Source organism: Fusarium keratoplasticum, chromosome 10 (genome assembly GCF_025433545.1).
Source record: "Fusarium keratoplasticum isolate Fu6.1 chromosome 10, whole genome shotgun sequence".
NCBI classification, from domain to species: domain Eukaryota; kingdom Fungi; phylum Ascomycota; class Sordariomycetes; order Hypocreales; family Nectriaceae; genus Fusarium; species Fusarium keratoplasticum.
The window spans coordinates 991590-1017085 of NC_070538.1; the positions used below are offsets into that span (position 1 = coordinate 991590).

The following is a 25496-nucleotide window of genomic DNA, read 5'->3' on the forward strand; positions in this document are numbered from 1 at the left end:
AGCCACCAATGTGACCGTGTAATGTAACACACTTGGGTCGGCACCCAGGCGAGGCGGGGCAGGGCAACAGTTGGAGCTCGCGTGCCATGACTCAGGGTCTCGACTCCAGTTCGGTTTCCAGCCACCGTGGTCGGTTGTCACCGACTTCCAGCCTGCCTCGTTTACATGAGTGGGTGTCCTAGTGAGACCCGACAAGACTGATGCATTTTTTTTTTAAAAACAGATTTTTGTCGTTACCGGCCAAAGAACCCCCCTCCCCCCCAGAAAAAACCACACTTACAATCAAATACCTTGGCCTTTGGGGCTTGTTCACTTAATATTAGACCGGACATCAGGTGGCCGTGGATTAATGAGGCGAAATCATTTTGGAACTCCTGAAGCCGCCTCCTCACCCCACACGCTTCCACCTATGAACTTCAAAATGCTTTTCTGACAACACGCCTAGAACAACAAACACCAGCAAATCCTGCATCAAAATGTCATCCAAGCTCGAAAGTTCATACTACTATTATGTCACTAGCACATTTATCAAGGATGAAGACCTGACATACCAAGGCAAGACACTAAGCGCCTGGTATGAAGAAGCGCGACTGCAGGCAATTCAGTCGGAGGTCAGAATCAGCAGGCATCGCGAGCGGCCTAGAAGGCAAGGTCCGACTCCTAGTAGTATATAACGGAAGATGATAAGATTAATAATTTCAAACTAGGATTCCCTCGTGCCACAGAGCTATAACGAAGAATCCATTTTGCAACGGCCGAATAGCTCTGATATACAAGCCATCGCAGAGAGCTGGCCGAAGAATGGCTGTGGCGGGATGGCCACTGCAAAAGTCCCAGGGAATGAAGAAAATTCGGGGCATGGCCAAGCCAGGCGCTTAGATATAGCAAGGCAGAGGTTTGGCTCAATATGACTCCTGCGGTAAACTGTGTACAGGTCGTGTGTCTGAGCCCGATGAAGGCATGTAAGGAACGAACCGCAGAGATGTGTGGATGTTATTTAGCCAACGCTAGTTCACAACTTGTGACGGACGCAAGCTCTTAATGTCCATAGTTGCATTAATATTATCTCAGCTGTAACATGGGAACGAAAAGAAGATTCAATAATATAGACTTTGATTTGCTAAATTCTGTTACTTAACGATAATTACATAACAATCCATTCAAGCTATTTCATAGTAGTGACTGTGTAAACCCGGCATAATTATCCCACTTAGAGGCACTTGCCCTCGTCCACGAGCCTGACACTCAGAGTCGCTCAGCAGCCAGAACGTGCTTCTTTACAGCAACAAAGCTATCCGGGCTAACTGATATAGAATGAATACCTACTTCTACCAGAAACTTAGCAAATTTGGGATAGTTGCTCGGCGCTTGACCACAGAGGCCAATCTTACATCCCTTTTCGCGAGCGACAGAAATGACGCGGGCAATCATCCACTTAACGGCCTCGTCCTGCTCGTCAAACAAAGGTGCCAGCTCGCCAGAGTCGCGGTCCACGCCGAGCGTCAACTGGGTAAGATCATTAGACCCAATAGAGAAGCCATCAAAATGGTCGGTGAAGCTGGCAGCGAGAATCACGTTGGACGGTATCTCGCACATGATGTAGACCTGTAGGCCGTTTTCGCCACGCCGGAGCCCATTCTCAGCCATTATATCCAGGACCTTCTTGGCCTCACTAATGGTCCGACAGAAAGGAACCATGACAATGGCATTGCGCAGGCCTATCTCTTCCCGCAGTCGCTTGATAGCACGGCACTCGAGGGCGAAGCCTTCTTTATATAGCGCTGAGTAATAGCGTGAGGCGCCGCGGATGCCTATTATAGGGTTTTCCTCTTTGATCTCAAACGGCGCCCCCCCGATAAGCCCGGCATACTCGTTGGTCTTAAAGTCGCTCATGCGGATGATAGTTGGCTTTGGGTAGACAGTGGCACAGAGGGCCGCAAGACCGCGAGACAATTTGTCAACAAAATAGTCAGGCTTATAGTCGTAGCCAGCCGTCAGTCGCGTAATTTCTCGCCTGACATCCAGGTCCTTCACCCGATCGAAGTAAATCAGGGCCAGGGGATGAACCTGAATTGCATTGCTCATGATGAACTCCATGCGTGCCAGGCCGATACCATCAGCGGGGAGGCGCCACCAGCGGTAGGCGGCAGCAGGATTCGCAAGATTAAGCATAATTTTAGTGCGAACCTGCGGCAGTCCCGCCAGATCGACCGTGTGGGCTATAACATCCGAGATGCCCTCGTACACTAGGCCTGTATCGCCCTCGGCGCACGAGGCGGTGATATCCTGGCCGCTGTGCAGTACGTATGTAGCATTGCCGGTTCCGACAATGGCAGGGATCCCCAGTTCGCGGCTGACGATGGCGGCATGCGAGGCGCGCCCGCCATGGTCGGTGATGATGGCGGCGGCACGCTTCATAACTGGCACCCAGTCAGGGTCTGTTGCCTCCGTCACCAGGATCGAGCCGTTAACGAACTGGTGGATATCTTTGACCGAAGACACGAGACAGACCCGCCCTGAGATGGCCTTGTCGCCGACCGAAAGGCCAGTGGTCAACACGCGTCCCTTCTTTTCGACAGTGTAGGTCTTGAAGATAGCGACGTCCTGGCGCGAGTGCACCGTCTCTGGTCTGGCTTGTACTATAAACAACTTGCCACCGACGCCATCTTTGGCCCATTCTATGTCCATAGGACAGCCGTAGTGCTTTTCGATGGTGCAGGCCCAGCGTGCCAGCTGAAGGATTTCCTTGTCGCTCAAGACGTATGCGGCTTGCTCTGCCTTGGAGGTGGGAACGTTGCGTGTACCAACGTTGCCGTCGCCATAGACCATCTTGATCGCCTTATCGCCCAATCTCTTACCCACGATGGGCGTTAGGCTGGTATCCGAGAGCGGCGGCTTAAATACCTGATACTCGTCGGGGTTGGCTATGCCCTGGACAACATTCTCGCCAAGGCCCCACGAGGCGTTGATTAGCACGATTTGATCAAAGCCGCTCTCCGTGTCAATAGAGAACATGACACCCGAGCCGCCCAGGTCAGACCGGACCATGACCTGAATGCCGACTGAGAGCGCGATGCTCATGTGATCAAAGCCCTTGGCCTGGCGATAGCTGATGGCCCGGTCGGTGAAGAGGGAGGCATAGCAGCGTCTGCAGGCATTCAGAAGGGCCCGCTCACCCGAGACATTGAGATATGTCTCTTGCTGGCCGGCAAAGCTGGCGTCAAGTAGGTCCTCGGCCGTTGCGCTGGATCGTACGGCAACGCTGAGGTTCTCAATTCCAAATCTTGCTGAAAGCTCACGATAGCTAGCCCTGATGGCAGAGGCCGCGTCAGCCGGCCAGGAGCCGTGGCGGAGGAACAGGGAGCGCACTGCGTGGCCCGTCTCGGCCAAGCTCTGATTTCCCATCTGCCATTCGTTGATCAGGGCTTCCATCTTGCCGCGGATGCAATTGGATTCTACAAAGTGCCAATATGCCTTCGAGGTCGTTGCGAATCCAGGCGGAACTGCTATGCCTTCTGTTCCTAGGGCTTGGATCATTTCGCCCAGTGAAGCATTCTTCCCGCCAACTAACCCCACATCGCCGCGAGACAGATGTGCAAAGTTGCGGACCAAGGGTCCATCGGATTCTGTGTCGTTCATCTTGAGGTTTGATCTTGGTAGATACTTTGCAAATGAATGGTGTGTGTTGCGTTAAATCATTCATGAAGGTGGGCAATTAAAGGAAAGGAGCAGTTTATGGTGATTAGCATAACCAGAGAGGCGCTTACGGCAACAGTCGGGTTTCGCAGCGTCAATCCCCCGATTTGGCAGCTTAACGGAGAAAGGTGATCCATGATGACGTCCAAAACGAATCATACCGTGCCAGAAATTCGTAATCTCTTGGATGAAGGTCAACCTTGATCTTAATGCTGAAACAAAGTGATCTGATCCAAAGCACATCTGGATGACACCACCTAAGATGCGGGGCTGCCCGTCCAACGGCGGTCTAGAGCCAGGACTTGGAGTTTGGATGATTTAAACTTTCCTCAGGACCATTGGCCGATTCCCCCCTTCAGCACTGTCAATCGTAGAATTGGCTGTGACGTCAAGTCGGCGTTTTGAACCTGGGGGCCATCATATCATACTCGAAAGCTTGTTCTCTAATGATACGATTCTTTCAACCGCCGCGCCCCTCCGTGTACATCGCAACACCTGAAGAAGGGAGCCAACAAGTCGGAAATGATGATGACAGTCACGAGATGCCTTTCGGAACGAAAGGTTCTTCCTTCCGCTTCCTCTTTCCTAAACTCGGGCCACCAAACGGTTCGTGCGAGTTGCATCACAATACGCAAGTCTGTGCAAATCCATACAGTCTTGTCAAGGGCAACAATCACTACCATCGTGAATAGCTTCACGGTCAGCGTGAACGCTACACCATCATTGGCGTCAGGCAACAGCCTGCTGCCTATGGGATCGGCAGACTGAACACAGGTATAAGAGACCGACTCTTGTCACTCCTTTAGATAGAAAATCAAGCGCTCATTTGATTCTCATGGCCCATCAGTACCTGCGACAATTCTTGTGTGACTGAGACCTGTTGTCCTTCATCCTGGATCCCAAGTTGTCACCACCATGTCCGCTCTCCAGAAGAGTCATGACGTATCGTGAATCCGGGGAACCGCCCGAAGTTATCAGCCGTCCAAGTGTCATAATCCGGAACCCTGCTGGGTGCATAAGCCGTGGAGGCTGAACTGGTTGACAGCTCAGAAGGCGGCGGCGTTGAGGAGGTATCGTCAATCTTGAAATCGAATCGGTTAATCGAATCAATCAAATCGACCTCTTAATCGATCTCCAACCCTGATCAAGGCCGTCGTCGACTTTCTCCTAGTCTGTATTGACATTAAAATTGGGCGGCTTTTCTTTGTCTGGCGAGGATACCACACCATCGGAGGCAAATTCTTTGAGTTACTGAAGTCTGCTTTGAAGTTCAAGGTTGTCGCGCTCGAGTTGATTGCGCTCGAGTTCTAGCGCTTGTATATGCTTGCGAGCCATTTCGAGCACCTCGCCCCTGCTCACGTGACGGTCCACATCGTTTGCGCCATCAAATTCATTATCATCGTCGTTACCGTTGCCGCCGTGTCGAGCTTGCTCTGGCAAAACATTGAGAAGGGATTCGAATTGAGCGTCAAGGCGGTTGCGGTATCGCTTTTCGACGAGGCTATGGGATGCTCGAGTCCGGCGCTCTTTGGAGTGTCATTGGGTTTGTCTCGGCTGTTTTTGGATCTTCGAGAGGCACCGCAAAGCCTGCTCTGATGACTCGATATTGTCGATGCCATGGTCGCCATGGACATAGACTTTGGACTGATGCTCGCGCGGCTGTTCCGTGACGTAGAGCTGGGACTCGCCGCGTCAGACACCGAAGGCGTGCTATCATCGGCACTACTTCTGCCGCCTTGAGAAGCCCCAGGTGTCTTGCGAGCCTCGTTCTTTTGTCCTCGGGATTGAGGGGCTCTCTTTGGTCGTGAGGCGGGTGTTGGGTTGTTGTCTTCGTGAGGCCTATCTAACTCAGCCCAAGGATTATCCGTGACCCTTCCAGCCGGCGTCGTTACTTTTGGAGTGCTGGCTCCATAGTTCAGAGTGTCAGTCCAATGGCCAGGAATGCCACTATCGTCGTGGCCTCGAGGTGAGTGTAAGTTAGACTATGAGACGAGCTCGCTTCCGTACGCGAAAGCTGGGTCTGTCGGCGCATGCGGGGGACGGCTGTGATGTCCAATTGTGTCATCGACGGCAGGAAATCATGGTCCCTGGGTCTTTAGAGTCGAAAGGCGTCGGATCGAGCTGGAAATTTGGATGATCAACGCCATATAAGCCCCAATCTATCCACATTGGGCCTGCCTCGGCAGGTGGGAGTTGGTTTGCGAAGCTCACAACTGGCAAGATCCCTGGGCTCCGCCTTGGATGAGCTCTATGAACGCCGTGAGTTCCGTGAGTTGAATGAACTCCGTGATCTATAGGGGTCGGAGGACCGTGTGAGTCAGGCTGAAGCTGCCCGCGTGATTCAGCACGTGGCTATTCCAGTAGTTGCATCCCGAGTACCAGGTGATGTGCTTGCTGGTGGGTTTCGATCTCGGTCGAGTCTGACCGTGGCGGCGGATCGCGGCTGGTTCGATTTGGCGGCGAAATGGGCTGTTGATGTTATTGAACATGACCAGGTGACCCCGGCGCCATCATCTGGTCCAACGAAAACGACAAAAGTTAGACTCTTCTTCTTAATTTTTTTCAGGTTTCGTGTTGCTGTGTCTTCCGACTCTTCTCTCTTGCTTGAGTCTATGGTCTTCCATTCTATCGCGGCTCGGTCTGCTTAGTTTCTTCTCCTGAGCGTCTTTGCCACAGCTTCTGCGAAGTGATTCCCCAAATTGGCTCCCTCCCGGCACCTCTCATGGAGAACGAGTAGATGTCATGGGAGATGTCATGACGAACCACTCGAGTCATGACTCGGGAGACACAAGGCAGAGACAAGACAGAGGCGGATTCCACGTTCAGCCACTGGCCTGGTGTACGGCGCCGCCATGCTTTAGTTGCTGGTCACAACAACCTGAAGCATTGACAGCAATATCTTGGACGCTCTAGCGCCCGTGTCGTGGAACACGACCTCCTACCTCAAACTCACATCGCGCAAAGAAGACAGCTTCACCGCCAACTTGTGTACCTCTGGATCTTCTATGAGAAAGTCATAGAATGACTGGTCCCTGTTCTGTCCCCCCGTCATGGTAGGAGTGTGAGGGAATTGGAGGATGGAACGATCCTGGATCTTGAGGGTCCTTCGTGTGTTCGTTTGCCCCCTCGCGTTATCGACGTTCGAAGGAGTGGGCCGAGTATACGTTTTGTATATCCTCTGGAACCAGAGGAGCCCGGGTTGCCTCTTCGATAACAGCTGCTTTCGCCTCTAATGAGGGAGAAGTGTCTTCGTGGAATGCCCAGTAGAGAGGGGCTATCTTAAGCAGATGTCGGTTTTGGCCACGCACGAGTTGCATCTATGCCCCCCAGAGTCGACCAATTAGACTGACTGACACAGGCTAATGATAGTTTCCACATCTAACAAAAAAAAAATGTGTCTGTGATATTTAGAAACTCGAGAAATTGACCCTCTTGGCAAAGTGGGTACTGAGATTCTACATCAGCCAATGGCTGGTCTGGAAGTAAGGAGGATATTTGAAAGGCACCTGCAGCTGTAATTGGATTAACCAATTTCTCGAGTTCCTACGGTAAGCGAGTGGGACAGATAAGCGAATGAGGCACTTGATCACACCCTCGCTATTCTCTAAATCGGCTCAAATCGGTTGGAACTCTGTTCTTGAGACACTGCTACTTCTATCTAACATCTTCGTGCGTTATGCCCTGTCTTGCCGCAAACGCCACACCGCCGTTCCTTCGTTTCTGGCCTCCGCTTCCGACGACCATTTCGACGACGTTCTTCTTCTAACTGCACATCTACCTCGTTCTGACCCTCCAAATCCTATCCCTGACCTAGAGTGAGGCTTCCTCCTTCTCGAAGACGTTTTTTCTTGGTACGCCGGCGTCGACTAAGTGTCTCATTCTCCTGTCGAAGGATCTGGTTTTCCAACCTCAACAATGCGATCTGATGCATGATTCCTTGGGTCCCTTTAACAAACTGGTCGACAGCATGCAGAATCCACGTCAGAGAGCTTCCTTAGTGTCGAGAGATCCGATTCTTTAGGAATTTAGACTGCAAACTCCCCTCTACCAGGTTATTTGGCGTCTTAGAAACCCAAGGTGCGGGTAGCTTCAAATCGAGCCTAGATGTTACGCTGTCTGGGTTCAGAGGCACGAGACCCACTCCCCTAAAGCCTCCTCAGATATTCGTTTTGATTATGGACTCTTGGAATGCTGCCATAAATGCCGGAAAGAAACCCTCCTTGGCGATGTGCGTTGTACCTGCCCGCATCTTTTTTTAAGCTCTTAAATTAATTTTTTAAAATTCTTTTAATTAAAAAAAATTTAATAAAAAAGCTTTAAAAATATTTTTTATAATAAGTTATAAAATAAATAATTATTTTAAAAAATATTATAATTTTTTCTAATTTTTTTTAATTTTAATTTTATATTAATTATTTATTAAAAAGAAATTATAAAATTATAAAATAATAAGTCTTAATAATTAAATTAAAATAAAATTATAAATTAAAGATAAGTTTTTATTTTATATAAGACTTTAATTTACTAAGCCTTCTATAATAGCTTAGCTATAGAGATTTTAGGAGGCCTTATATATATAAGATCTAGCCGGGGTTATCCTAATTAGTGGCTGACTTTAATGGCCGCCCTATATCCTTATATATAGTTTCTCCCTTGCCAGTTCCATACAAAATGCTCCCATGGCATATCACTCCACAATTGAGTGCTAACATCAGCTTCTGTTAATGGCAGAGTATCTGGCGGTTCTTGGAGCCTGCTCGAGCTGCCCTCCGCTGTTGACATCCAGAAAGACAAGTCCAGATCCCCTATTGCTTGGTCAGGTCCAGCATCATGCTCTACTATCTGGCCGTTGGGTTCATGATCAAGGTCCGTTTGTTTTACAACAGAATCCAATGCTGTACCCTCCCTTCGCTTGCTCCCCATCCGCCTGTGCATAATTTTCACAACACTGCAATGATATTTTGCAGGGGGCCTCCATGCAATCGATAGCTCATTCAGTGTTTGTAGACAAGACTTGATCCTATCCTCATCCGCTTCACTGGGTCCACGACTCTCTCTGCTATGACACACTGGGTCAAGTAGGGCCAGCGCCGCTGAAAGGTTTGCGTATGTTGCCACCAGTGGACTTTTTCGAAAACTGCCAAATACTTGGCGATATTGGTCCCCAAGGGAAGATATACTCCTCGCAGCCTCGAGATAAATGGACACCGCCTTTTGTGCTCGGGTGTCAGCCTGTTGCAAAGGTGGTTGGGGCGGGCTGGAAGACTTGAGGCGCTGGATATACGGCCTTGCGAGAAGAATAACAACGGTATGATACACCATGCAGATGGTGTAGGCCTGTGGGAACTTGTTGGGGATTCCACCTTGGATGGGCTTGAGCTTTGTGCATAGGCCATATAACCAGCTCTTCAACTCAAGAAGGATAGAGTCGAAGAAGTTCCGCTGTTGGTCACCGGGCGGCAGCTTCTTTGGAGCATATCTGTAGTTTTCAGCCGCCGGTCAGTTTCCCTAGGGTCATAGCAGCTTACAGACTCGAGAGGACCCTTTCCATGATCTGGCTCAGTTTGATCCAGGAGTTATGCAGGCCGACCGATATGTTCGGGCTGACTGAGTAAAGTGTGTGGCGAGGGTCGCTTTGCTGGGCATGTTTTGGTATCTCTGGTAGTTTAACAGCCCCTTGAAAATCCTTCAGTCCGCCGTCATTGTCAGAACAGGGGCTCGTATGGTTTGATTGAGGGGATCTCACCAACATGGAGCAGACCCGTCCTGTGTAGCCGGCAGACGTCTTGTCCACAGCATACAATGCCCAGTATAATTGCCTCCGAAGCCCTGCTTCTTCCATAGTCATACGAACTGAGCTAGCCAGAGAGTCTGGGTCAAGATGAAGACCCATGTCAAAGACGAGTCTATTCGCCATGCCCGAGTACAGCCATCCAGCAGCATCTTGTCCGGAACCCTGCCGGTGTCAGAATGAACCACAGACAACGGAGTGTGGGCGCTCACAAAGTACACAATACTTAGTATAGCGAGTGATTGAATCGTCGTGATATTCGGTCGCTTCAGTTCATCATGAAGAAGGGCCTCGATCGTGTCGAGAAAAGGGCGACCAGCCGTGTTTGCATCATCGGGATCCGAGCGTGCTTCGACACGATCCGAGTATCGAGAGCCGCAGGCAAGTATGCAGTGTAGCAACAGCGGGCTATAATATCGTCCCCTATTGCTCTTACTATCGCGGAAAAGGGCCTCATCGACAACCTGGAACCAGGGATTGTCCCAAATAAAGTAAAGGTCCAGGAGGTGAGCCTCAACTTCTTGGTCAACAATTACTTGGTCACCAAATGCCGGTTCATGCAAGTCTGTGAGCGGTGAAGAGTGCTCTCGGGGCGAAAGATCTTGTGCCTCTGGGGCATCCTTAGCTCTAAACAAGGGGCAAGTAGAATAGGGATGAACAAAGAACACACCATCATAAGCCCGAAATTCAAGACGACCACTTGTAGTACCAAAATACCGTGCCTCACCGTCTTGATCAAAGTTCATTGATTCATCAAGAGCCAATGCCCCCTCAACAGCGTCACACAATTGATCAAGTGCAGTCACTGAAATATCGGCTATAGAGCTCTGTGGAACAACGTTCCGCTGCATCAGCTGGGCCGCGGAAGCATCGATATCAATGGAGTGCATGCGTAGAATCTCCTCAAGAATCTGAATTCTAGCTTGTAGCTGTCGAACGTACGCCTTGGGGGCCATTCCACGGCCGTCGTCCTCTGTGGCGTAGACGCATTGCAGTTGGCGACCTGAGCATCGTGAGCATGCCGGCTTTTGGCCATCACACTAGCCACCAGTCAGCATAACATGCTAGAACATGGCACAATCGCACAGATCCACCTTTGCACGGCGACGGCGACACTCTTGGCAAGCCTTTGCTGCGTATCGGCCCCGAGCTCCGGATTTGCCGGGAACGGCCGAATTCTGCCGGGGATTGGAGGACAGGGGGGCTGATCTTCGACCAACATGCACCGCATCAGCCATCTTGATAGAATGAGGAACCAGCAAATAATGATGGGGATCAGGTGAGTGGAAGGGACCGAGTCGAATCTCGTCGAGGACGAGGATGCTCCGGTGCGGGGACCCACTTTTGCGGAATTTACATTCCGGGAACCCTCCGGAGGCCGACAGTCAGAGATTCCAACACAGACTGTACCGTTCACAAGCATAAGCTATATATAGTTTGAGATTTCAGGGGTATCGTAGTAGAAATCGACTAATAGCTTTTCCAAGCGTTGTTGTTGTCGTTTGCTATCAAAAAATGAAGGCGGTATTTGCCGAAGAGAGAGTGCCTTGATTACCCAGTCTTCGGTCCGCGCTGGATCCAAGCACCGAGCATCCAACCCTCCGGCAAAAAAAAAAAACCACACTAAACCAATTCAACGGTCACAGAGGCAAAAAGTGATGATGAGAGTGGGATTCGAACCCACGCCTATTTCTAGACTGCGAATCGTTGCTAGTTCTTGTGGAACCTGAACACAGCGCCTTAGACCGCTCGGCCATCTCACCTTACTGGTTGTTGGATTCCAGCGAAGAATTTGGGCACTATGTTGACCAGTGAATGAGTGGAGAAGAGACGGAACCCTCATGAGATGGTGTGGGTGCTTGCCGTTGGGTTGGTTGGTCAATTGGGTGGTTGGGAGCAGAGATTTCACGGTTGTGACCCGTTGTTGAGGTTCCATAGACTTTCCTTTTTTGGTAACGCCTCGAAATAGAGTGACCAATGAGGGACGGGCCGAAGAGCGGGAACGTGGAGCTTAACCTAGACTCTCGTTTAGACAAGACCTCGTGAAGGATGTGCAACGGTCGTGAGAGAGTAATGGGATTATTAGATGCTGCAAGAGTGATAAGAAAGGGGATGAAAGGGAATGAATTTTTCTGTAGCCTAGACATTTGCTTGAAATTTTGTAAACGGAAAAAGAATAAGACCCATAGTCTCTACTGCCAAAGCATAATAATGCTGCCGAAGATTTGTTTGTCTACATTCACTGTCAACCCACCCTAGAGCAACTCAAGCAGTTCTGAGGTCTAAGAGTCGGATTCCTTCAAGAGATTGCTAGACGTCTGGAATTTGTTTCTTTCTTCAAACACAAGCCATCTCTCCCGTCGTTCCCTCCTCTTGCTCGTGACAGTCCATCAACACTGTGATTTGCACACCGACTTGCCCTTCCACTCCCGGATCCTCGCCACAGATACCATCCAAGTCCACAGCAAAACAACACTGCCCCCTCTTCCCAGTCTTCCCACTCTTATTCCCATTGTGCTTCTCCAGCTCTCATCCAATCACAAGGCAAGATGGCCGAGCGGTCTAAGGCGCTGTGTTCAGGTTCCACAAGAACTAGCAACGATTCGCAGTCTCGCAAGAGGCGTGGGTTCGAATCCCACTCTTGTCAGCTCTATTTTTGCGGTTTCCGCCTTCTTTTTTGCTATCCTAGTCGCTCTCGCTCGCTTCAAGTCACCTGGGGCCCCTGGTGTCATGACTCTCGTTGGTACGTGCTGGAGGGTATGCTGTTTGTGGTGGCTTCTTGGTAGCGTTGCAAATAACGATTCGCTGGGCAGGTAAGCGGAACAATTAATTTTGCACCTTATTCTTAACCTAAATCAACTTGGCTGTGTGCAATGTGAATAACGAGAGTAACGAACATATCAGATTCCACAATGATGGCTTGAGTTGACACTCTTCTCGGCAACCAAGCAATGGTCTCAGCCACGTAAAGTTATCATTCACGTAAAGTTCTCAAGCAAGCAAGGTTCTCGGTACCCAAGGAAGGTGTCAATTTACGAACGAAGCATAAAAAAGAACGAAAACTTTTTGATGCTAAAATTAGGAGATATATAAGCTACGAAACCCTTCTTAAACTTCTTTTCTTAAACCTACAACATCAACGACAGAATGATTGCCAGCTTGACCTGAGCCCAAGTTAACACGGACACCACCACCATCACATCACTCAACCAACAACAACCCATATAGAGCGGAGACAAGATGCCAGACGCCCCAATGTGCGGTCTGGCCGAGAACAGACTGCTGTGGCCTATCGAGAAGCACTGACTGAATGTCCGGTTCCTCAACGGGAGCTGGGACAACAGGGAGCTTGTGCGGTCGATTGTGGAAGAGCACTTCAACTCCCTGCCTATGAGCATCAAGTTCAACTTCTACCGGGGGGACAAGTCCGGTGAGGCCGACATCCGGATCAAATTCTCAAACAAGTCCCTCTGTTATTCAGGAACAGCTGCCAAGTCAGTTCGCTGGAGCAGCAAACCGACCATGAAGCTGGACCTTGAGACTCCAAAGCGCTTCAACGACCAAGATGGACGACTCAACCTTCAGCACCTCGTCCTACACGAGTTCAGACATGCTCTTGGCCTTTTTCACGAGCATCAGCACCCGAATTGCGGGAAGAAGTGGGACATGACTCTTCTTCAATACAGAACTGGGTGGACTCGGAAAATGGTTCAACATGCCTATGCCCCCCACTCACCCGAAGGCAAGACTTTGGAGCCCTATGATTCAAAGTCTATCATACACTACCTCATCCGAGAGGGCGATGAGCTCCACAGCAAGGCAACGGCCGCGGGCAACGTCGTCCTGTCGGAGGGAGACAAAAGAATGCTCGCCCTGCTCTACCCGCCACGAGAGGAGGGCATGTTTAAGCCACTGGGAGACAACTCAGAGAAGGACTCTCCAAAGAAGCAGAAGTGGTGGAAGCGCCTGATTGAGCGGGTATAAAGAAGGAGGTAATAATAGTATTACTAAAATTTAATCGTATTATAGCATTTAGTTAAGAGTATTATTATATATTCCTAACTAGTAGTACTAATAATCAATACTTAATATAATTATACCCTTTAACTAAGGCCTATGTATAACTCTCTTCTTTTATTAGCGTGTTATGAGCACGTGAGTCTCCTATTCCCCGAGACATATTTAAGCTGCTACTCCCTCTTATTATCTCCTCCACTTCCTGTCTACTCTTACGCTGCCCCGACCAGATCTACTGCCACGTAAATTCCAGCCCCTTGTAGATATTTCCCAGTTTCTTCAAACTATGAAACTATTTTATATCGGCGTAAGATAAATCACACGTACAAGCTGTCACCATTGGAATTGGCCCCTAACCACCTGTTTCTCTAGATCGTCCGCAATCAGGACAAACCAGCCGTTGAACTGGTCAGCGAAATGGAGCTATCGTCGTACTCGCGTTTCACGAAAAATAGGTACCCCTCCCCAGATTCAGGCAGATCTTTCACTGACTCGCTGGTATCCGTTGCCTTCGATAGCTATGGCGAACTCATGACTCTCTTTTCCAAGACAGTGGCAGAGCGGACCCGACCGGGACAGCGTCTGGATGTGGAAGAGCATGATCTCGTTTCGCATGCCTTTGGAAGCAGCGAGGGCATCTGCGGCATGTGAGTGTCTCCTAGTTCTCAAATCCAAACACAGATCACTTGTTGCTACACCTCTTGTCTGGTTTTGTAGTACTGACTGACGGCCTTCCGCTCGACAAGCATAATCTCCGACCACCAGTATCCTACCTTGGTCGCACACCAGCTGCTTTCCAGAGTGTATGTTGAGAACCATCTCCAACCTCAACACGGTACCAACCGTTTAAACTAACTCGCGCACCCAGAGTGGACGAATTCCTCTCTAAGCATCCCCGGTCTATCTGGACTACTGGCGAGCCTACCTTGGCCTTTCCAGAATTGAAGGATTACCTTTCCAAGTATCAGGATCCGCAGCAACCCGACAGCATCTTGAAGATCCAAAAGGAGTTGGACGAGACCAAGATCATCCTTCACAAGACGATTGAAAGCGTACTGCAACGCGGGGAGAAGATCGACGATCTTGTCGCCAAAAGTGGCGGCTTGAGTGCCCAGAGCAAGATGTTCTACCGTACGTCTCCCCTTTTCCTTTCTGATCACCGTAGCCTCCCCTGCGCAACAGAGAGAAAGATCCATTTCTAGAATTCGGTTCTGGATGCTAATCGACTGGACGCAGAACAAGCAAAGAAACAGAACTCGTGTTGTGTGCTCATGTAGTAGGACCAGTGTGTGATCGGACTTGTGACTATAATACGGTGAATTGTCTCTATGGTACACGCAGCAAGAATTAGCCAGATTCAATATTAAAGCACATTGATTTATACAACGTCCCTCAGTGTTCCCATTCACGCGTATTCTAGGCATGACCAACATGAACAACAATCTTTCCCACTGTTCGTCCGAGCCTGAGCTTTTCGTACGCTTTTGGAGCCTCTTTCCACTCTAACTTGTGATCGATGACCGCGCGGACCTTGCCTTCAGCCATCCACTGGCCGGCTTGCTGCAAATCTTTTCGGTTGATGTTTACCCTCACAAGACGATATTGTCTCTTGCCGCCGCCCAAGAACGATGGCAACAGGCTCCTGCGAAGCATTCCAGGCAGGGATTGCTGCATGGCAACCTGGACAAATGTACCGTCGGGCTTCAAAAAGTGCTGGCTTTGCTCGTACATACCAGCTGGTGTGCCCACGTTATCGATAGCGAGGTCGAAAATCTGCCCCTTCTTCTTCAACTCGCTAATGACATTGAGCTTACGATAGTCAATGACCTCGTCGGCCCCGAGGTCGCGACAGAGCTTTACATTTGCCGTGGAGCAGGTCGTCGTGACAGTGGCACCGAGAGCCTTGGCAAACTGGACCGTGAAGGAGCCCACTCCTCCACTGCCGCCGTTGATGAAGATGTTGGTTCCAGGTCCGATCAGATCCTGTGGCAGAGACTGATATGCTGTCATGCCGGCCGTGCCCACCGTTGCCGCATCATCAGGTGCGACACCGGCAGGGAGAACCGTGAGCTGGGAAACGGGCGCGACGATGACTTGGCTGAGAGTACCAAACTTGGGGAATTTCGATGTAATACTCAAGGCGCCAAACACAAGTTGGCCTTCCTTGAGTGAGTCATCCGTGTCATTTATGGCCTTGATACGACCGCAGAAGTCGAGGCCCGGGCTGGCAGGTGGTTGCAGCATGAACTTTCCGTACAGAGGAGCTTCTGGCAGCTTGTATTCGACAGGATTGACAGCCGCGGTAATGACTTGAACCAGGACATGGCCCCGGGGTAGTGATTGTGCGTCTGGCGGGGTGGCTTTCTCATTGAGAGTGAGAGAGCTCTCAAGAGTGTCCTTGATGGTCGTGTACTGCCAAGCTTGCATGTTTGCCGAAACAAGGTTAGGCTATGAAAAGAAAAGATGGACTGACGAAGCTGCATGGCACAAATGTAAAGGGAGAAACAGGCTTTATTGAACCTACTGAGCGTAGGCACGTTGACCAGCAACTCCTCGGATTGAAGAAGGCTGCGTCGGATTACAGGGGTGGATGCGAAGTCCGAGACTAAAGTTCGGGTTCGGATTCAAGCGCGTGTCTAATTGGTCGCTTTCAATACATCCAGTATCATTAATCGTCGTCATCCTTGCTTCAAACGCAATTCTGCGTGCCGAGATTGCGGAATCATATAATGGGACCGGTTGATGATATCTTGTTCCTAGTCAAGAGATTGAAGTTACACCATATTTAACGCAGTCCATCGGCCATCTGACTGACTCGTGCCAACAAGGCCCAAGAGCCTCTACGATGGCGGTGAGCAGGCGGCGCCCCCAATTTTCCAGAAACCAAAACTTGGAGCCCACAGCATCGAGTACCGTACAGTAATGCGCAACTACCACCAGAGCGGCTGGGTGGCGGGCACGGATCAGATCCAGGAACCCGTCCTTGAGGGTCATGGGCCAGATGATGGCGACGTTTAGCTCGGGAGACGCGGCCGAAGCCCTCCCGACACTCTCTCCCAACGCGAATATTGCTTCCTCTGCCTGAGCTTTGACCATAGGGTCCATCTTGTTCTTGTCAAAGTCTTCTGTGATGCGAGGAAGCCTTTGTAGAAGTGATGTGAGTAGACCTACCCCTCCCGTATGTGAATTACATTCCATGAAGTCTCCCAATATTCCATCTCGAATGGCCGCATTGAACGAATTTAGGATACTTCTAACGCCCCGAACATGAATAAAAACGCACAGCATGTCGTCCACTTCTTGCCGTAGGTTTCTGCCCCTCGCCGGAGAACACGCAGCGAAAGCTCCGATAAACAGTAGAGACGAGGCGGCGAAGAGAGCATGGCAGTTCCTTGCAGTAACAGCCGAGACCTCTGCTCTGATGCCGCATATTGCATGATGCTGATGTTGAAACGCTCTGGATAAATGTGCTGGGCCTTGAGATGGGTTCAAGCTTGCGAGGTGGAACGCCGAGACGGCAAGAATCTGATGCATGAGGAAAGGATAGGCGACCGCCACACTGGGAATCTCGATCTGCCATACGTGGCGGTTAGCTCCAGGGAGAGTAGCTGAAGTGATGGACGAGTAGTGGCTCATCAGTCCCAGGTCCTGCGTCCAACTAGACGGCTGCTCGGCTTTCGGGGCGATGGAGATGCCCTTATCAGGCACCTTGACTTCTGATTTCGGGTTCGGATTGACTTGGTCATCTCCTGAAGCAGAGCCAGAAGGAGGCGAAGAAACCAAGCTGCATGAGAGGTGCCGCTTAGCGCAGGCACCACATGGACGTCTCTCGTCACACTGCTGGGGTGTCAGCCATTCGGGTTCGGGCACCACGCCAGGCATACGAACCTTGACCTTCCTCTGCTTGCAGCGGGAACAGCCATTACGCGACTTCTTGTGCCCAATCCTCGCCATTGAAACGACGGTGCAGTGTTTGGTTGTCCGGAGAACGAGATGTCAGAGTGCGAAGGCGGAGCTGGGTATTGACAGTTTGGGTGGTCAGATGGATTTTGAAGGGGAAAGCCAGGGACGTGGGGCGAGGAATCCGAGATAAATCCTACTTGAAACCTAATTTCGTGCCAAGTCTTGGTTAGTGCCCCGGGGACACCAAGATCCCGAGGGCCGAATAGGGATCAACTAATGCGATAAACATCAATGTCCCTATTAATAGGATGCACATTATACGTATAAAAGAAGTCGGCCGCTGAGCTTCATGGCCTCATTTTACCCATCACACGCGTAGACAGACACGGACTTTGAGAACCAAGCTTGAAATCTTACGACATCATGAGCTCCAACGAGGAACCAGGAGAGTTTGTCTTTTATCATTACGATCCTTCCCTCCCGGCCGCCGTTATTTTCATCAGTCTTTTCAGCATAACGTCTCTTCTTCACCTCTATCAACTCATCAGATCGCGGGCCTGGTATTTCATACCCTTCCTTGCTGGCTGCGTCTGTAAGTTTCCACAATTGAACCTTGGACTGCTAAATTTGACCGTCTTGTTAGTTGAAATCGTCGGATATATAGGTCGAGCTTTATCTGCGACAGAGTCTCCGGACTGGACCACTAGGTCGTTTACGATCCAAAGTCTGACCCTTCTTCTTGGGCCCGCCCTCCTCGCCGCCTCCATTTACATGGTCCTAGGTCGCTTGGTTAGACTTCTCGAGGCCGAACGTCTATCTCCGATCAGAGCGAACTGGCTAACTAAAATCTTCGTCTTGGGCGACGTTCTGTCTTTTTTAACCCAAGGCGCCGGTTAGTGTTCCCTAAAACTTGGATTGAGAGGACTAGGTTAACCAAGTTCAAGGTGGTGCCATCCTTGCCCGGGCCAAGTCATTGAGTGACCTCAAGCTCGGCGAGAACATCATCATTGCAGGTCTCTGCATTCAGATCGCATTCTTTGGGGTCTTCATTGTTGTCATCTGCGTCTTCCACTACCGGATCAATGCTTCTCCCACGAATGTCTGTTACTCTACCAAGGTTCCTTGGAGACGGTTTATCCGGGTTCTCTATGGCACCAGCGTCTTAATTATGGTTCGATCTGTCTTTAGAGTCGCTGAGTATGTCATGGGTAGTGATGGACCACTGCTAGCCACCGAAGTATATCTTTATGTCTTCGACGCGACCTTGATGCTTCTGGCAGCGGCTATGTTCAACGTATATCATCCAGGAAGAATCATTCAGGTGGAAGAGAAGTTAATGGCTCTCTCAAACAACGATACCTCGATTAATCTACATGTCACGACCTAGGCCGCAACCCAAGAGACCGGGCGGTGACGACCAGCAGAGTGGGAAACATACGCTTTGGTAAAAGCACGAGCGTGGGTGGACCGAGAGGACCGCACTTCGTTCTCTCGCGGTCTTACCGTGAACAAAGTTCGGTCCATCATGATGGAACAAGTATATAGACACTCTTTCATTTGCACTTTTATAGACTCAAGCTATCTCAGCTTTCAATACGACTTAGTTTCACTGAATACCATTTAGCATATTGGTGTTAAACTTGTGTCGCTTGGGTTCAGGGCTAGATTTCAGTCAAAAGGCATACGGACTTGATTAAGCCAGAAAGATTTAGCTCCTGGGGTTTCTTACAGCAACGACCGATAGCACCATCACCAATCGCCGGCTTCCTAAAGCCTTGTCTCTAAAGGACAAGAATAAATTCATAAATAAGGCTACTTCTCGGTGACCTTGTCAAGAAAATTGCAGACCGTGTTAGCTTTCGTATGCGGGTTGAGATTTCTCCTTGCCCCTGACCTGGCTAAGGCAGAGTTTCAACAAACGTCTGTCAGGCACCAGAGACAACTACCGACAACCTGCATATCACTTCCACTAACCAGCTGATAACTGTGGCTTATGCAAGTGTCCTTATTGGTCCTCTTTTGGGGGCTGATAAATCAGGCTCTCCGAGTGACTCGGCCGGTGTGGTGTGCGCAAGCAGGCTGAGCTACTTGCAATTTCCACAGTCTCAGCTCTCAGGCTTATCCGCATTCTGAAAAGAGACCTTTGGCTTGGCCAGCCAATACAAGACCATACAAGACTCGAGCAACTCCACCGGGCTGTGCCCAAACCTGTGCGAACCGGCCGACGAGGCAGGCCATCGATCCCGTTCTCCAAGAGCCGTATATGCAGCCACAGTTATGCCGGTCGAGTAACATGGCCTATTCTAGCCAATGCTGCGTAGCTCGGCCGCCACCGTGACAAACGAATGCACATCTAGAGCAAGTCGCCATTATTCAGCAACTTGAGCTGACTCAGGGATCCAAGGCTCTCTCCCTTGGCTTGCCTTGGCCTTCACAGCCTGATTTAAATGTGCTAGCACTCTGGCTTGCCCGTGTGGCTTGAAAAAGGGCTGTGCCACCCTTCAGAACCCCTAAGCCATCCCAATATGAGTGACAAAGTCCCTCAATGTGCAAATAACCCCAGCTTGGCTACTCGATAGTACGTAGGCCTCTGATGCAAGTAAGATGAGGCTGGCCTCTGCCCCATGCGGCCTTCGATATATCCGTAGACTCAGCCTCAGCCCAAATTGTGCTCATTAATTGGCATATAAGGGAAAGCCCAGTCACGCTTCTCCCCCCTGCCTCGAACCTAGTTTCCTCTCCACTCATCACCAACACTGCTCTCTGATTCAATTCAGCATGGATCAATACATCCCGTGGGAGTACACACTGACCTCCACCACGGGGCAATGTCCTTCCAAGGCTCGAGTCCTCGGCACCTACGCCGTCACCGCCGCCATCATCAGCGCCCTATGCCTCCTCGTCGGCCACCGCCGCATCGCAAGATGGATCACCTGCAACTGGCTCGGACACCCAGACAGCCGAGCTTGGCGATGGACGTGGGTCTTCCCACTTGGACTCTCACTGGCTGCGGCGGCCATCAACGTTGCCATTATAGTACAGCACGAGGACCGCGACAGCGATTATCCTCGACACTCGCTCTTCTTCCTACAGCTTACCCTTCCAAGGATGTCCTTCTTTTGTCTTCTCATCGTATTCTGTATTCAGCTACTCCACAGGAGACATGAACAGGTACGTGGACATGCGATTAGACAAGCCCTTGCTGCCAGTCACGGCTTTGAAAGAGGCCATTGGCCAGGATAGTAAAGGACGTGGTTGTTAATACGAGGACAGACTAGGCAAATCCATGAAGGTCAAGATGTAGGTTCACAATCTCTTGATAGTATCCCGTTAAAGGTTTCTTGGTTACCTAATATGAGACTAACATTCCGTTCCAACATACAGGAAAACGCAGTTAAGAAAGGCTTGGTCTCCCAAGTGGACCACGGTTCAGCAGCAGCAAGCGCCTTGATCGCCGAGCTCCTCATCCAACTCCCTCTCTTGTCCTACCTAGGCAAGATCGGCTACTTTGCTTTCAGCAACGGGTATTTACCCACTGACTCAAACTACCCTCAAGTTCCCACGGCGGCGAGGATGATGCACGGTGCTGCTCTCTACCACCTCGGAAGCAGCTGCGTCGCCCTCCTCGTCTTGATTGTGTATTGCACGGGTCTTTTTCCGTCGTTTAGGCCCTCTCAACACCGTCACATAAAGTATCTCATGTGCGTGTGCGTCATCCTGGGAATGTTTACTTTCTGTGCCGATTGGATTTTCTGGGCTGGGTTTTTGGAACTGGCTGGAGATACGTAAGTTGCAATTCTTGCAAGACTCCGGGGCCTCACTAACCTTGATAGATACTGTGTACCCGAGCTTGAGTTGCAAGCTGGAATCCGGATTGTTCTGTCAGCACTTGGTGCTTTCTTTGGAGGAGCTATCTAGGAAGGGAACTTCTTCTGGAAACTCCAATGATACCAATAACAACAAGGAAAAATATACAGGGATGTAGACTGGGAAAATTGTATGTATTATGAACTATAAAGTGCTTCGACTGTTATCGTATAGGTTCTTTTTCGTTCTCGGCCTATTCTTGATCTATATTTCTAGGATTGTGTATGTGTTCGTGTCTTGGCTTCGAAAGTAGTAACGTCAGTTAGTGATCAACAGCCGTGATATGTCCCCCTAGTAGCTTAAATAGATACTAGGAAAGCGTCACAGAATACGACCTTGGTGGCTTTGGTTCATAATCATCAATGATATCAAAATAAGAGTAAGTACGGAAAGCTACTTGGCTAACTGATTTATCGCTCACCATATCCATCAAAATATCCTACAAAACGAACTACTTCTCACCAATCAATGCCAGAGCCAACTGTTCAAAGTCTCCATCCAAACCAGCCTTGATATCCGACCTCAAAGAAACCCTGAAATACTGCTCATACCCTGTCCGTGCTAGTTGAATGCCGTTGGGACGCCAGTACAGCGCGAGAAGCCTGTTGATAAAGTGCTTCTCCTTGCGTGAACTCCTCAGGGGCCTGTTCAGCTTGGATGCCACAAAGAGTGCCGGGTCTGTTGCATGGTCGAGCATCATAAGCAGAGCGTCCTCCAAGTCGCCGCGGAACTCCTTTTCGATCACATCCTTGAGTCTTCGGTGGTACTTTTGCTGGTAGGCGTCGCTGATGGCGCGAAGCTGTAGGTCGCTGCTGCTGGTGAAGATCTGGGCCACGACGATAGCATTTGCCCCGATCTGTCCTTCAGTTGCATTCTGAAGCTCCGTGACCTTTTGGTCGATTTCCACAGGGTCGATGGCCGTGATGCCTTCTGAGCGGGTGCCAGAGAGGGCCATGCTGTAGAGTCTGAAAAGGGTGTCGTCGACGTCGTCCTTGATATCAGACAGCAGCTCCTTGCCACGGACACGCTTGTATTCGGCAGCAATGGCGCGAATATCTGCATTCGAGCGGCATAGGAGAACATCATTCAGGGCCTCCTCGTCGGTACCCAGACGATTCAGGGCTTTTGACAGGACATAGATGTCGTTTGCCAGGGGTCCACGGATCAGCGCAAGAAGACCTGTCTCCAGACTACCCCTTGTTTCGCTCTCAATGTCCTTTGCCAGATCGCGCAGGAAGCGGCTGTTGTAAGCCTCGACAAACTGCGCCATGGCCCAAGGGTTGCGATATTTGCTGTTCGTGAGAACGCGAATCAAGGCACGCTCATCACAGCCCATGCCTTTCATGGCTTTCCGAACAGCTTCAACATCGGCGGCTTTGTCTACAGCCATTGTTTCGAGCTTCTGCTGAGGGTCGTATCCCGGTGATGCTTTTTCGGGGATGCTGACTGGTTTGGGTTGTGCGGGAGGCTGCGCTGGCGCTGAGGCATACTGTGATGGTGGCTGCTGCCATTGCTGTCCTTGCTGTCCTTGCTGTCCTGGGTAGGGCTGCTGGCCAGGATATGGTGCCTGACCTTGAGCTGCACCATATTGTGGTTGAGGGGGATAGTTAGAAGGAGGCTGCCACTGTCCATATGGAGCCGGAGAAGGCTGTTGGCCATAGGGAGCCGGTGCTCCTTGAGGCTGCTGACCGTAGTAGGGCTGTTGTGGCTGACCCTGAGGGGGTTGCTGACCTGGCTGGCCCTGAGGAGGCTGCTGACCTGGCTGGCCCTGTTGAGGATATTGTTGTTGAGATGGATCCGAGTAGTAGGGCTGGTTTGGTTGCTGGCCCTGTGGAGGATGCGACTGCTGCGGGGTCGCGTAAGGATAGGGCTGATTCGCTTGCTGTCCCTGAGGCGCATAACCATAGGGCTGCTGAGCAGGATAGCCCTGCTGCTGCTGGCCCTGAGGCGCCTGCCAATACGGAGGTTGTCCAGACATAGTTCTTGGTACGAGTGTCGATATTGATCAAATGTGAATAGCAGAACAAGATGTGCAATGATGCTCCAACGGAGCGCTATTAAGTCAAACGATCAGGCGTCAACTGCGGAGGAGGCCTCCCCTGGTGGGTTACCTCGCAGGGACTAGACTGAGCTGTAATGTAAGCCTTGCATGTCACCCAACGTCACAGTAAGACGTTTTGTCAATAAAGGCACATTTAGCCTATGTCAATTAAGGTTAGCTCAAAGCTTGTTTAGCTTGTGTGGCACCTTGTGTCGCAGCACTGCCCCCAACCAAGTCAGGCAGAACCGAGGCGCAGAAGCGGAGAAGCAGATCATTACCTAGTTCCCTATCTTTCATTTAATAATTGAATATGCCTTGTACAAAATGATCTACTAAGGTAAGCTGCGCATCACGAAAATCGCTCACTCGCTGGTCGGAAGAGACAGGGATGGCTCAGTAATGCAGCCCTAACCAGCCATGCCATTAGCTCGGCTCAGCCCAGGCTGACACTGGGAGAGCCCATGAGCCAATGTCGCACCTAATCTTGACCGACTCCAAAAGGAAATTCGTCTTCTCGATGACAGGAAACCCCCACTCGGCCGTGTCTTTCAGTGCCTCGGCCTCCGGGCAGCGGACTTGGTGGGCGCGTCTTGCCAGAGCGCTCCCGGCGTTCATCGGGGTGCAGTATCAGCCCAGCGCGTTTATTGGTTGTTGCATTGAATGCTCAACACAATCGTTCAGCTATCGATATGCCATTATTCTTGTTGGATTAGAGACAGCCAATAGTTAAGGCACTTAATGGAGCCTAATGTAAGGGTCAAAGAATAAGTTAGAGGCTGTATCTTTTTTATTTTCAGATAATTCTTTAATATCTCAAGAAAGTTTTTTAACATTATAGGATTGATTTTACATAGTAGAATCATAAGATACTGGTGGAAATCTGCTAAATGTGAGTAGCTATTCTCAGTTACGTGCCAAATAAGGAGCCAAGTGCTAGTAGATCGGCGGGTGATTCTTTTCAGAATTTTCAAGTCTCTCCCAACTTGTGCATTACGTCAGTTATCGTTGGAAAGTATGGCATTGCTTCGAATTGATGCCAAAATTCCGTCGCCAGTCAAATGTGGCTCTAGAAGCCACAGCTGAGGCGAGGATAAAGGCCAGTGACAAGAGAACATCGGATTTACTCTCCTCACATCTAACCTTGGCATCGGGTTTATTGAGCAAGTTGCGATAAAGCGACAAGACTTTGATCTGACGCGTCGGCGCGACAGGTTTATACACTTGTGAGTTGATGACTTTGGTGCATCGGCAACTTCAACTTGACGCAAGGGAAGCTCCCGTGCCGATCATATTCTCTTGGCATGCAGTTGCAAATGATGTGTCTTAGATGCCAGCCACGACAATTACGAGGCATTTTCTGAATTCATCTGCAAGAAAAGGTTGTACTGAGTTATTAGCTTGAGTATAATACAGGACGAGTGAACGTGTGCCCCATTATCGAAAACCATCTCAATCTAGCCTCATTGTATCCTTGTCCATTGACCGCACTCACAAGAAGCATGCGTCTTGCTTTTACTGCCATTTCTACCCTCTGGGCGGCCACATTGGCCAGTCCGACCCCTCACGCCCAAGGCACCTGGGAAATCCTATCCCCTATCCCCATCGCACCGCGACAGGAACATTCAGTCGCTGCCCTCTCAGAGAACACTCTTGCCATTGTCGGTGGGATCATCCCAAATCCAGACGGAGAGGGTATCAATACAACCGCGATGGTACAGCTTTACGACATCCCCTCCGACACGTGGCGATCAGTTGCTCCGGCGCCTATCCAAGTCAATCACCCTAACGTTGCGGCTGTTAACGGCAAGATCTATCTCTTGGGTGGGCTTTCTGTCGCCTCTGATGGCGCTTGGAGAGCCTTTCCAGACTCTTGGGTCTACGATTCTGACCGAGACGAGTGGTCGCCGCTGGATCCTATTCCAGACGGCGAAGAGAGGGGTAGTGCCGCCATGGGTGTTTACGGAAGCACCATTTACATGGTGGGAGGTATGCACACCTTGGTTCCGGGAGTAGGCGGGGAGCAAGATACTGTCGACTTTGTGTCTGCCTTTGACACAGTCTCGTCGAAGTGGATCAGTCTTCCCAAGTCCGCGAAGAAGATTCCCGAAGGACGGGATCATGCCGGTGTGTTATGTTATTAGCTAATAGGGGTGTCTGCCCAAGGCAACTGCCGTGAAGGTT

The 25496-nt window shown here is 50.4% G+C and overlaps 7 protein-coding genes and 1 pseudogene across 8 annotated transcripts, besides 1 other annotated feature; 4 read left to right on the forward strand and 4 right to left on the reverse strand.

Moving 5' to 3' along the window:
* Positions 1–1245: 1245 nt before the first annotated feature.
* Positions 1246–3678, reverse strand: NCS57_01217600 (Pyruvate, water dikinase; the record flags this gene model as incomplete). The annotated part of the gene is made up of 1 exon (XM_053061855.1): positions 1246–3678. The coding sequence occupies exon 1, from the start codon at positions 3637–3639 to the stop codon at positions 1246–1248; it is 2394 nt and encodes a 797-aa protein (XP_052908383.1). The 5' UTR covers positions 3640–3678.
* A 4701-nt stretch (positions 3679–8379) lies between these two features.
* Positions 8380–10725, reverse strand: NCS57_01217700 (annotated as a pseudogene). Its single transcript has 5 exons — positions 10708–10725; positions 10158–10527; positions 9700–10097; positions 9225–9652; positions 8380–9175 (listed from the first exon to the last, which is right to left on the reverse strand).
* Positions 8380–10725: a sequence feature.
* Positions 10726–14035: 3310 nt separating this feature from the next.
* Positions 14036–14781, forward strand: NCS57_01217800 (uncharacterized protein; the record flags this gene model as incomplete). Its single annotated transcript, XM_053061856.1, has 3 exons — positions 14036–14151; positions 14373–14635; positions 14741–14781. 3 exons carry the CDS (start codon positions 14036–14038, stop codon positions 14779–14781), a joined length of 420 nt encoding a protein of 139 aa, XP_052908384.1.
* Positions 14782–14920: 139 nt separating this feature from the next.
* On the reverse strand, positions 14921–16609 carry NCS57_01217900 (PKS-ER domain-containing protein; the record flags this gene model as incomplete). Its single annotated transcript, XM_053061857.1, has 2 exons — positions 14921–15952; positions 16418–16609. 2 exons carry the CDS (start codon positions 16607–16609, stop codon positions 14921–14923), a joined length of 1224 nt encoding a protein of 407 aa, XP_052908385.1.
* A 1221-nt stretch (positions 16610–17830) lies between these two features.
* NCS57_01218000 (uncharacterized protein) lies at positions 17831–18794 on the forward strand (the record flags this gene model as incomplete). Its single annotated transcript, XM_053061858.1, has 3 exons — positions 17831–17999; positions 18051–18299; positions 18352–18794. The coding sequence occupies 3 exons, from the start codon at positions 17831–17833 to the stop codon at positions 18792–18794; spliced, it is 861 nt and encodes a 286-aa protein (XP_052908386.1).
* A 1391-nt stretch (positions 18795–20185) lies between these two features.
* On the forward strand, positions 20186–21325 carry NCS57_01218100 (uncharacterized protein; the record flags this gene model as incomplete). The annotated part of the gene is made up of 4 exons (XM_053061859.1): positions 20186–20578; positions 20681–20707; positions 20792–21192; positions 21241–21325. 4 exons carry the CDS (start codon positions 20186–20188, stop codon positions 21323–21325), a joined length of 906 nt encoding a protein of 301 aa, XP_052908387.1.
* A 400-nt stretch (positions 21326–21725) lies between these two features.
* NCS57_01218200 (uncharacterized protein) lies at positions 21726–23252 on the reverse strand (the record flags this gene model as incomplete). Its single annotated transcript, XM_053061860.1, has 1 exon — positions 21726–23252. One exon carries the CDS (start codon positions 23250–23252, stop codon positions 21726–21728), a length of 1527 nt encoding a protein of 508 aa, XP_052908388.1.
* A 1562-nt stretch (positions 23253–24814) lies between these two features.
* On the forward strand, positions 24815–25456 carry NCS57_01218300 (uncharacterized protein; the record flags this gene model as incomplete). The annotated part of the gene is made up of 1 exon (XM_053061861.1): positions 24815–25456. One exon carries the CDS (start codon positions 24815–24817, stop codon positions 25454–25456), a length of 642 nt encoding a protein of 213 aa, XP_052908389.1.
* Between the last annotated feature and the right edge of the window lie 40 nt (positions 25457–25496).